This window comes from Octopus sinensis, linkage group LG2 (genome assembly GCF_006345805.1).
Source record: "Octopus sinensis linkage group LG2, ASM634580v1, whole genome shotgun sequence".
NCBI classification, from domain to species: Eukaryota; Metazoa; Mollusca; class Cephalopoda; order Octopoda; family Octopodidae; genus Octopus; species Octopus sinensis.
Window position 1 is genome coordinate 183,998,665 of NC_042998.1, and position 12,790 is coordinate 184,011,454.

Below are 12,790 nucleotides of genomic sequence, written 5' to 3' on the forward strand. Positions count from 1 at the left end.
TTTACTTTATCAAACCACCTTTCTCTTTGAATATCGTTGACTTAGTAAATAATTCTATAATTGCAGCACTACCCCCATCAAAAGTTGAGCCTAGTATTACTGTTATATCTGAGGACAAGGAGAAAAAGGAAGCTGTTGTTGTACCCCGTAAGAAGTCAAAGGAAGAAATGAAAGAACAGCTACGTAGCCAGAAGGTAATGGAAAAGCGCCTTGCTCTTCGGCGGCGGCGCACCCGAAATAGACGCTACACTTCTGAGGAATTTACCTCCATATTTACTGAAAAAGGCCAGTCATTTTCTAATTTAAGTTATCAAGATAATGATGAAAGCTCTCCAGATCAGCTGCCTGGTGAGAATGTAACCCAGTTTGAGTCAACTGAGAATGAAACTGGGACCTCACAAGCAGTTGAAGTGGATGATTGTTTTCCAGAGTCACCCCCTACTCCCACACAAGATGAACATGACCCTGATATCTATGATACACCTGCATCTGAAGTACTTGTCTCTGAACTGACTAAAATACCAATTTATGAAATGGGTGGGACAACTGCCTATTCTGCTGCCCTTGGCCTGGGACCACTAGATGAGAGTGTCCCCTCAAAACAACAGACTTCATCAAATGCTAACAGCAAGAGCACTAACCCTGAATCTTCTTTTTCCGGAACTCGATGTACTAGTCCTTACAGTGATATTTCAGAATCTTCTAAAGAAGATTTAATTGATGAAATACCTAAAGAAAAGAAACCTATTTTAAAGAAAAAGGAAGAAAAAATAGCAAAGATTGAGAAACCATCTCAGAAGATTCCTTTGTTGGATACTTACAGTAGTAAAAGAAAACCTAGCAGCCATAGTCATTATAATCTGGGACCTGCAGCACGGTAAGTTGGTTTAATTGGTTTGTTTATTTTGTGATTTGTGTCAAGTGACTATTGTTGATTTTTGATATTCACACTGAAGATTAGAATAGTTTTATCGACCACATCAGTTACATGATTTTAGCTCATAGGCCTAGCGTATTGTAATTTAACATTAACACTTGATCCTTGGGTGCCATTAGTTAGAGTGAGTTCACTGTCCTTTCTCTTCTGACTAATTACAGAGAAAAAACAACCCCCAAAGATTACTTAATCTTAAAAATGGCAAGGTTACATTATATAATATAGTCAAAGGTATTCTCCACTCCATAAAAGGATGGGATGGTTACACTTGGAATGCTTTTAATTATAGATTAGCAAAAGCTAACCCTATGATCAAAGCTATTCTATTATCTTCTCTTCTCTTGTCTTGCGACAGCATTCACGCGGGTTGGGTTGAGCTGGCTTCATTCATCCTCAATGCTGTATCTCTTACAAACGCCGACCAGACCTGGCGATTTGAGGCTAACGACCACGTGATCTCCAACCACTCCTTATTCCAGCAGCGAATGCCATAGATATGGGTGCCTAGGTTGGGTTCCAGATCAGCCTTGACTGTCATCAGCCAGGTTTTTCGTTGTCCACCACATCGCTTTCGCCAACCATGAAGGGGAGCTGGGGCAATTGCTTCATAGATGAATTCTCCTGGTTGACAACAGAGGGCATGACCCAGCCGACGCAGACGTCTCGTTAGGATGATTTGTTGGAGGGAGGTGATTTTGCACTGGTGTCGCACCGAATTGTTGGAGACAAAGTGATGCCATCGGACACCAAGGATGCGGCGTAGACAGGTGATCGAAGGATTCTAGTCACTTAATATCTTCCATCCTCATCGGCCATGACTCGCTGCCATAAAGGAGAATCGTTCGCAAATCTATTATCACCCTTTTGTAGCTCCAAAATCTAGCTGCTTACAAGCCATCACTGTTTTCACATATCAGACCATCCACAAGGAGGAGGCATGCTAGGTTTAACTTGTACACTTTGTTTCTTTTGTATATTGCAGTTGGTTTTTGGCATTGTATATTGTCACTGATTCTTGGCATTGTATATTGCCATTGGTTCTTAGCATTCAGATTTCTCTGTCCAATGTTAATGCTTGTTTATTCACATTGTTTTGATGTAATCATGCATTATCTTGTGGCTTTGTTGATATGATTGTATATTTTTAGAATGGCATTGTAGGGTAGGTGTGAGAAGTTGGGTATGGCTGATTTGAACATAAAACAGGTAGAATATTTGGGCCAGATATGGCTGGTTTAAATGCATAAGGATTAACTAACTTTCACTTTATCTTCCTTGTAAGTTAATATGCTTACTCAACAGATTATATTCAACTAATTTTTCTCCACTTATTACAGAACCTCTACACTTTGTGTGTATGAGTTGGTAGTATTGAGTCTGGTGAAGTGGAGAAAGAGTTTAGATGAATTTTACCGTGTGCATAAAGTTGGGTACAGTATAAGTAACAAATGGAAAGCTCTTTTTTTCTACTGGGGTACTTCTTATAGAGTCATTATTATCGAAAAGTAGTGGGTAAGATATTACTACAAAGAGGATCTTTTTTTTTCAAAGGATCAAAATTATTGGCTGTTGTTTGAAAGTAGGAGAGAGCTTATAAGATATGTGCTGTATGAAGGCATCTTTTGTTATGAGTGATAACTTTTAAGTGGGTAAGAGCCATCCAATTTGTATAAGTAAGTGATTTCTTTTACCAAGTATTGTAAACTGTGTTCTTACTCTGAACCACTGTAGTACAGCTACAAGGGAATCATTTGGAAGATTTGGGGTTATATGTCTTGTTTGTTTGTCTACGAAGTGGAAAGACATGTGTAGTCATCTGCTTAGCCATGTCTTTTAGGTCAGAGTAAGGTACATGCACTGTCAAAGATAGTGTAGAGCTGGTTGAACTCAGATCAACCAGCTTACTTGAAGTGATAGAGATGCATTGTATATATGAAGATATGTGGTCAGTACTCAGATAAGTTAGTGGTTGGATGATCTGGGCAAAAGGTTGTAGGTGACAAAAATCAAGAATTAACTTTTGTGTCTTCTCAAAAAAATTTATTATTAAAATATCCCTTCTTTTAGTAGACACAGTTTAATAATTTATTTTCGATTTAATTTTTTATGTACTTCTTTCAGGCCACCTCCTCTCTTACCTAAACTGTCAGCAGCTGATAATCGCAGCCGTTCTGGTCAGCGCTACAACATAGAGGATTTATACAAACCTCGTATCAGTCATCGCCGAACCTTGTCACCAACAGATTCTGGGTAATTTTTTTTATTAATTTACTAGTATACAAGTTGTTTTTAACTTTGATTTTTACCAAGATATTCATAAAACTGGGAGTCTTACTATGGGTTTTGCATGTAAAATAAGTCCAGTTGCATTGAATGTGTGATAGTTTAATTGTTTATGACAATATAAACTTATTATATGGGCTCAAAATCTCTGGTTTTTGGAGCTTATTAGTGACTATGTTTACATCTGGCAATCAAAATCATGACAAGATCTTATCAGGATCTTACTTATTGATGGTGTTTGCTATCTGTGATAAAGAGGCATTGTATTTTCCTCACTTAAATCCTATTTAGACATGATGGTTAGTTCTAGAATGGACAACAGGAAATTACAAAGAAAATTTTTTAAACTGTCCTAAGAACATCTGTTAGTTTTAGAATCCCTAAATATAATCTAATATTTGCTAGCATTAATAACACAACATTTTAAATAAGGTTTCTTACAAGTATGACATCAGTTATGAGATGGGAGTTCAATTGTTTGAATTAAAAAATCTTGCAGTTGTTCCATCATCATCATCTTCATTCAATGTTTGTTTTCTCTGCTGGCATGGGTTGGATAATTTGACAGGAGCTGGCAAGCCAGAAGACTACACCTAGTTCAACTGTTTGCTTTGGTATGTTTTCTATGGCTGGATGCCTTTCCTAATGCCGAACACTTTACAGAGTAGACTGGGTGTTTTTTTTGGATACTACACATTTGCTTATTTCAAATAGCATTGATAGTTTGATAGCTCTAGTTATCAAATTTTATCTCCTTAGATATTTTTATTTGTTTTATAGAACAGAGCAGCTGGAATAATTACATACTGCATTAATTGGGGTGTAAGCTTTGAAAGGGAAGTTTCAGAAAATTTCACTTGATGCTATTGATTACCAAAAGTTGATTGTTTACTAGGAGGCAATGAAGACATTCATGAATTCATGCTTCTTAGTACTATATCAGTAGGTAAACCAGTCATAAATGCTTATTTGGAAGTTAAATACATTTATGGATTTCAATAATGTTGCTTGCATATTTGATGTGGTTTCATGTGTTATTTCGGATGTGCAGATATAAAATGACAATTTACTATAAAACTATTAAAAGCGGGAATATATATGAACTGTGAGGAAAGAAAAAGTCTAAGTTTTGAAGTTGTTCTAATGAAGAGCATTGCCCTAAGCAATTAATTCTTTATGACAATATTAATTTTTCTTTTTATGCAGGCACAGTGTCAGATTTGTAGGGTTCACTAATATGTTTACAACTGGTAAATCAAAACCATGACAGGATCACATCAGCATACCATTTTCTAACTATTATCATACTGACCACCATTAACCTCTTCAAATTTTCTTCCATTACTTTTATTCTATTTACCTATGCTATTAATGTTTACTCCCAAACTGAAATTATTTTCTCTATCTCATCAACTCTAACTAACACTACTAATTAAACTGTCCTAATAATATGTAAATCTATGTTTCTCCTAACCAACTTAGTTTTTTAACTGAGAGCTTTTCATTCAACAAAGCAAAAAAGTTAATACTGATCATTTTAAAATTGCTTTCCATAGTTTTTATTTTGTTTTCTACATTTTTGTTACTTCTCAAAGAAGGTTTGTATTTCTTTAGTGATACATCTCTAAACTATATATTTATTTGGAAAATCAGTGCCTTCCTTTTGGTTTGAAATTCTTGGAGGAAGGAAATTATTTGATAAATGGTCAATTTTCCTTCATAAGGTCTTATGGAATGTTTGTGTTCAGATGTGCATAGTCTGGATTTGAAGAACAAGTTGTTCATTTAGTTCTTTCATTGTTAAGGAGTTGAGTGATCTTTATTTAGTTGTCTTTAATGTTTTAATACTAGTAGTTCTGTATTACCAGTTATTTGTAATCTTAGGGTAGGAGTAATATCTACAACTTGCTATTGATTTTATTGCTAGTTCTGCCTTTCGACGGGCACTGTCTGAATAAGCTAAGCATGAAACACTCCTACAGAACACTTACATGTTTAGTTACTTCTGTTATGGTAGACTTCATGTATTTCCAGAAGGTACCCGGACACTGACCGGCATTACAATGCTCAGCGTTACAGCGGTGATACCAGTTACAAAAATCGCACCACACTTAGCAGTCTAGGCAGTTCTGCCAAGCGACGTCACACAACTCCACCTTCCTCGTCTCCTTTGGAGAATAGAAATTGTATTGTAATGCCCATGCCTCGAGCAAGTTCACATCACGAAAAAACCAAAATGAGAGACAACTCTTTTAGCAGCAGCCATATTTCACAAGAAGAGCAGCAGACTGTAGAAGCAGAGAAGAAAAAATATGAAGCAGAATTACTAGCAGCCGAGAACAAACTCCAAAAACAAAAGTCTACATTGGAATCCATGGAAACAAAACAGAGGTGAGCTGTTGGGTGTAGTCAGTGTATGTATGCTTTACTGTAACATGTCTACTATTTGAAGCTTGTTTCAGTTGTTTCGGTTGGTTGAAGTCGATTCAACATAAGGTCTTTGAGTTTGGCCCTTTCACTCAAAGGCTCGTCTCACACAGAGCTGTTGGAGAAATTTGCATGAATTTGCAACAGTCGATTTCTAAAACCAACATTGTTGCCCCTGTCTAGTGTTTGTCTAAGTGTTTGTTGTGTGTCTAAGTCTGCATGTAATAATAATTAATAGAATTGTTTCTGTATCCAAAATGATTGAAATAGTTTATCTCTTGGTCACTGTTTCATTAAATAGGTAAAGAATATCAGCGAAGAGAGTTCTTAGAACAGTTATTTATAATTTCTTAGCTTCAATCTGTTTTCATTGTCTGTTAGATAGTTTCACTGGCTGTAGTATCGTGCAAGTGTTTCAATCTATTCTTTAATATGGTTATTTTAAGGATTAATATATGGTTTTACCGTAGGGGCAGAGCTTAGCTTCTTCTAATGAGAAATTTTATTGCTGGATTTCTTTTCAATTAATTATTCAACTGCTCAAACATTGAGAATATTGTCACCAAATAGATTGCATCAGATACAGTATCCTGCACATGCTTTCTAGAGCATAAAACACACATGTACATACCTATGGACTTTCTTGACTACACTTGAGAAAAAAAATGTCTGTCTGATAGACAATCCTACACTCACTAACATTTCTTAACCACCTGCCCACTGAATCCTCATAATCCTCCTTCTGTTACTATTGCAGTGGTTTCTACTCTTCTGAATTAGTACAGCCTCTCCCGCTCACTCATCTCTTCCCCTGCCATTATCTTCCCAAACTGCAGATTAAACATTTTCCAGTCCTCCCTCACAACTCACCTTCCAATTCCCAACCTCTAATATATTCAAAAAGAATATTAACTTTATTGCCCTTGTATACTTATCCCCTGGCCTAAGAGAACCTAAAAGATTTGCATAAACTCTCTCCTTTTAACAAAAATATGTAAAAACATCAGCTTAACAGTAATTGTTACTCCAGTCATTTAAACCATAATTTTTGAAATTTGCTTTTTTTTTTTTTAATTTTAACAGCAACTAAATCAGAAATTGAAAATTTGAATTAGACCTCCATGAGAAATTATTTTCATATTAGACATAATTTTATATATTTACCTCTGATTTTGCATCTTTATTGTAAGTTGATTTGTTCTGCAAATTTTCACCTTTGTATGAACTATTTTTCACGGCAGTTAAACCATTTTGAAAAGCAATAGTGTTTTGTTCCTCCTTTTAGATAAAATTCTTATTACTTGGTTTCTATGAAATGCTTTCTCAGTTGCATTCAGAGATTTTATAAAACAACTTCAACTAGCAATGCCGTACATATTGAAATTGTGCTTAGTGATTATGTGACACAACAACTCTAAAATAACTGACCATATAGTGTTGAGTATGATGCTAGTACTTTGTCATTTTTGTTTGTAAAATAGTTATGCTTTCCTATTAGAAGTAGATATTACTCAAAATAAAACTGATACCAAGAGAGAGTATTTTTAACAATGACAAATATATTTCATCTTCTCAAAGTGCTATAATTCAAACTAAATATAATTGTTATTTTACCAATTACAGTTTTTGGATGAAACAACATTATGAATGTCTTAAATTTTTTTTTATATACTAACAATATTAAAGCCATTCATCCTCATCACTATACCAGCTCCTTTGACTGTCTAAGCTGTCTTATATTTTCACACGCCTGTTCACAGCAGTATACATACTACTCACATTTCATGGTTGAGTGCTTAATGTTTAGGAAATCCAGCTTGAAAACTCATCTTTCAATAATTCATGCAAATACCAAAATTACTTCTGACTATTTTGATTAATTATTGGATAATACAAAACTCATTAGTTATGATATGAAGGCACAGCTTTAATTCTTGAAAAACTGTATGTAAAAATTCAGCTGTAGACATTGTATTGTGCTTTTAGGGCAGGCAGGCACATAGATCTGTATTTAAATCTTAAAGTAAGTATAGAAACACCTGCTTTAAGATTTAATGCAGATGTATCAATTTTCAGGGAAGCACAGGGAAAAGCAGATGTAAACAATAATTTAAAAAGATAGGCCATCCAATTTATTATTTAATTTCAGTAAAGGTTTAATGACCATGACATAAAGTACAGGATTTAGTAATGTGATTTACACAATCAGTCCATCCGGTCTATGCTAGCTTGGGAAATACATTTGTGGAGAAATGGAACAAAATTGTTTCAACATGAAAAACCTGTAATGAGTAAAATGTTGTTTTTTTCACCTTAAATCCAATTTTTGTTCACTACTATATTGTTCTAAAATGTTTGTTTTTATTTTAGAGTGCAACAAGCTTTAAATCCAGTGAAAGACCGGTACCACTATGATAAAAGGAACATAACGTACCCCACAACTACTGCTGTGGAACCTCGCACTAAATCACCACAAAGGTCTTTTTCTGATACTCACTACATTTCTCCGGCTGCTGAAAAGGAAGTGCGGCGCAGTGTTCCAGTTCGTGAGATGATACCTGGTCGCATGAGAGAACCTTTTGCCCGAAGTCCATTGATTTCTACAAGTCCCATTGGCCTGCACGAAAAGTCTCCTTCCCTTACATCTGACCTTGCCACTTCACGCACTTACTACCCAGAGACAGATAGCAGACTTCAGTCTTCTAACAAAAGAACTCCTGGCCGATCACCATCCCCAGTAAGCAGCTTACATGGTGCACGGTCACGGCGAATCAGAACCCCACCTCATGCCACTGAAGTTGATAGAGTTAGTCAATGGCAAAGTCCACCTCGACGGCACAGCCCACCAAGACGTCCTACTTTAAGCCCAACATCACCAATTAGACGAAGTGATAGATATCCCTCAGGCCATAAGGTTTTGCTCCCCTCCACTTCCTCCTCCTCCTCTCAAGGTCAACTGCCTATACGTGATATTTGGCGCCATCGAAATCGTTCCCCAGACAACACTGATATTGGACATAGAACTTCAATTTCTTCATCTTCTTCCTCGTCATCATCCTCACAGCTTCCAATGAGAAGACGTGCACCATCTCCCACTGCACTTGCTGGTGCTGGCAGCAGCAGAAATCGCCGAGAAAGGAGTCCTATTTCTAAGAGACCACGACGGTGATAATTCTATGTTTCATATCAAATTCACTCCCCCATGATTGCAACTTTACAAGTCAACATCTGGCTTCCATCAGACCAAATTCAGATGGAGTTAACGACTATTCTCATCTTTTAGTTGGCTGAGTCACACATCAAAGATTTACCATGTCGTTTGTCCTCCCAAATGTTTCCCAACTAATCACTTCAAATTTCTTTATCATCCTTTACATTATTTTCCAAGATGAATTAAGACAGAAGGATCTCAAATTTATTGAGAAAAGCAGTCCTGTATCTTTGAGCAGTTGTATGCCAAAGTACTTATAAATATAAGAAAAAAAAAATTAATTTTATTAAAAGAAAAATTGTAATGAAGTTATTGTATTTGTTTAAAAAAAACAAAGTCCCGTTTTACCTTGTATTGTTGTCTTCAGCTTTATTTTTAATTACATTTGATTGTCTGCCACTTTCTTCCTCTCACATTACATTTAGTCATCTATTTGGAATTCTTATTTTTTCACATCTGTACAAGCCAAAACAGATCCTCATCATCATCATCATCGTTTAACGTCCGCTTTCCATGCTAGCATAGGTTGGACAATTTGACTGAGGACTGGCAAACCAGATGGCTGCACCAGGCTCCAATCTTGATCTGGCAGAGTTTCTACAGCTGGATGCCCTTCCTAATGCCAACCACTCCGAGAGTGTAGTGGGTGCTTTTACATGCCACCAGCATGGGGGCCAGTCAAGCGGTACTGGCAACAGCCATGCCCAAATGGTGTTTTTTTTTACGTGACAGTAAGGCGACGCTGGTAGCAATCACACTCGAATGGTGCTTTTTACGTGCCACTGGCACGAACGCCAGTTGGCCGCTCTGGCAAAGATCACGCTTGGATGGTGCTCTTAGTGCTCCACTAGCACGGATGCCAGTCATTGAATTTGATTTCGATTTCACTTGCCTCAACAGGTCTTCGCAAGCAATGAAGGGAAGGTAAGCATAAGTGGGCTGGTTACACCCCTGACATAGGCCACAAGGTTATGGTCTCATTTGGCTTGCTGGGTCTTCTCAAGCACAACATATTTCCAAAAGTCTCGGTCACTAGTCATTGCCTCAGTGAGGCCTAATGTTCGAAGGTCGTGCTTCACCACCTCATCCCAGGTCTACCTCTTCCACAGGTTCTCTCAACTGCTAGGGTGTGGCACTTTTTCACACAGCTATCCTCATCCATTCTTGCCACATGACCATACCAGCGCAGTCGTCTCTCTTGTACATTACATCTGATGCTTCTTAGGTCCAACTTTCTCGAAGTACTTACACTCTGTCGAGTATGCACACTGACATTACACATCCACCGGATAATACTGGCTTCATTCTTTGCGAGCTTCGTGTATCACCTGGTTAACTATACAGGTGACTAGGCTATGACCAACACTGCCAGATATTTTGAGCATCTCTGCAGTGATTCCTGTTGAATACATGCATGGTATTGTTGGTCTTAGTACCCTGATCAATCCACTCAAAAGATGATTAAGCAGAAATGAAGTAAAATATTTTACTTAATCTAAGTATATAAAGTAATACCAGTGCACAGGTATGAAGTTAATGACCTTTTGCTTCACTAACCCAGCATTTTGAGAATCAATCCAACTATGTTTTGCTTGCTAACAGGGAATAAAATTTGAAACCTTTACATATATTCAATTATTGAATTACCTATGGCTAATTACTCAATAAAGTACAAATGTCATAACTTGGTATAAACAATTGAAACAGCATTAAATTAAAATTGCACTGTGTATCATACTAAATGTATATACACCATTATAAGGCATAATGTAGTGGAATTGTCTGAGATAAACTCTCTTGATAGGCTTCATATATTAAAAACAATACATATTGGAACAAGATGAAAACCATGCATTTTTGTGTTCATCACTTGTTTAAACAAAATCTATGTCATGATATATAGGAAACAATGATTAAAACATTTAGAAGCTTACTGGACTGTAGAAAAATTTGGTGTATGCAATGTGGACAGACAATTCCACATTATGCCATCTAATGGTGTGTGTACATTTAGTATGATACACGAGATAGAAATAGAAATGTTTTACTTGACAGCATAATTTTTCACTGATTTTAAGCCATATGGTGTGAAATGCAGCTTTCTTTTGTGTAATAAAACAATAGTGTGAGCTGGCCAGTTAGAGCATGAATTGGTCTCTCTTTATCAGGAAGGAGCATAGTTGATTCAACCACAATGTATTTTGCTGTTATTTTATTAAGAGAATTTGAGTTTAAAATGTGAAGTGGCTCAACTACATAAAGCATCTAGTTTAGTTTTCTAATAATTACACCTACTACACTGCCATAGCAATCTGTATTGTTTCTGAAACTGATCATCGTTTAACGTTCGCTTTCCATGGTAGCATGGGTTGGACGATTTTGACTGAGGGCTGGTGAACCAGATGGCCGCACCAGGTTCCAATCTTGATCTGGCAGAGTTTCTACAGCTGGATGCCCTTCCTAACGCCAACTACTCCGAGTGTAGTGGGTGCTTTTTTATTCTATCATATTGGAAGTATAGAATGCATAACTGCTTTTATGTTAGTCTAACATGGAATGTAAGTTGACCAAGTTTGTAACATGTTAAGTGTGCCAGGCATATAGATTCCTGGTTTGTTGACAAAAACAGCTTTCTTTGTAAATGGGTGTTGGATCTAGTTGCAGTTTGCAACATGTAATAATACGTTTTATCTCTTTTTCTTGTTTCAGTTATTGGACTGTAGCCATGCTGGGGCATTGTTTCAGAAGGTTTAGTCAAACAGATCACCCTTGTACTTACTTTTTAAATCTGCTTCTTTTTCTATTCTATCAGTCACCTTTGATGCATCACTAGGTTATGGGGACATAAACCAACACTTGTCATCAAGTGATGATGTGGGGTCAGGGGAAACACACATATGGCCTTCCACAGTTTCCATCAACCAAATCCACTCACAAGGCATTGGTCAGCTACAGTAACCATCATCTACCCAAGGTGCTGCACATTGGGATTGAACCCCAAACCATGTGGTTGCAAAGTGAGCTTATTAACCACACAGCTTTGCCTGCATACAGTTATAAGTTTAAATTCCGGTATGTGCTGAGAGACAGTAACACATCACCACCTTAGATTCTCTCAGAGAAATGAAATTTGTGGTAAATCTTTAATTTATAGGATACTAGCAGTATCGCCCGGCGTTGCTCGGGTTTGTAAGGGAAATAACTATATAAGCATTTTTAGAGTTATAGCCAAAAAATAGCAAAAAAAATGGTAAATTTTTTTTTAAATCGTTGATTCATCGTAGACATTTTTAGAGAGTTACTTCCCTTATATAATAGCGAAAAAAATGCATTAAAATGGGAAAAAATGATGGTAAATTTTTTTTTTTAAATCGTAGACACGCGCTAATACCCAGAAGGGCTCGATATGAATCACGACTATAAGATACCCGGTTTTGGTTAAACTGCACCGCAAAATGTGGGAGTAGTTAGGAATCTAAATCGTAGGAGACAGACAGCACACAACCTCACTTTTATATATAAAGATTACTGCATTGTTTTTCTTGTTTGCTTGATCTTCTTTTACATTATTTTAAATGTAGAATAGTTTAGTTCCTTATAGGTGGCATTGCTTACATAATAGCAAAGCTGCTCTCACAAAGTTGTTCTAGAAAGTACAACCGGGAAAAGAGTTTATGTTATGCAGAAGATGTAATTAAGAAAAGTTAAGAAAATATTTTTAAAAAAATCAAAATTTATTTAAAACACACAATAAAATAATAACAGGATTTCTAACAAGTATAGCAGGACTTCAGCATACAATTACTTATCTCTCAGAAATTTGTTGAATAGAACTGAACTCAGAATTTTTAATTTAAAAAAAAAAAAAAAAAAAAAGCAGCTTTATTTCTACAGAAACAAAGACTGATAACTGAGCAGTAAAGTTGTTATAC

At 36.4% G+C, this 12,790-nt stretch overlaps 1 protein-coding gene across 2 annotated transcripts in view; it reads left to right on the plus strand.

Moving 5' to 3' along the window:
* LOC115226101 (biorientation of chromosomes in cell division protein 1-like 1) overlaps positions 1 to 9,166 on the plus strand; it is a 29,420-nt gene extending 20,254 nt beyond the window's left edge. The window contains exons 7-10 of one of the 2 annotated variants that reach the window (XM_029797087.2): positions 67 to 877; positions 3,059 to 3,187; positions 5,255 to 5,611; positions 8,018 to 9,166. In XM_029797087.2, the coding sequence (XP_029652947.1) occupies positions 67 to 877; positions 3,059 to 3,187; positions 5,255 to 5,611; positions 8,018 to 8,816 (2,096 nt within the window). In that variant the 3' untranslated portion in view covers positions 8,817 to 9,166. The remainder of the gene's footprint in view (positions 1 to 66; positions 878 to 3,058; positions 3,188 to 5,254; positions 5,612 to 8,017) is intronic. The other variant, XM_029797095.2, reaches the window with a different exon arrangement.
* The last annotated feature ends 3,624 nt before the right edge of the window (positions 9,167 to 12,790 follow it).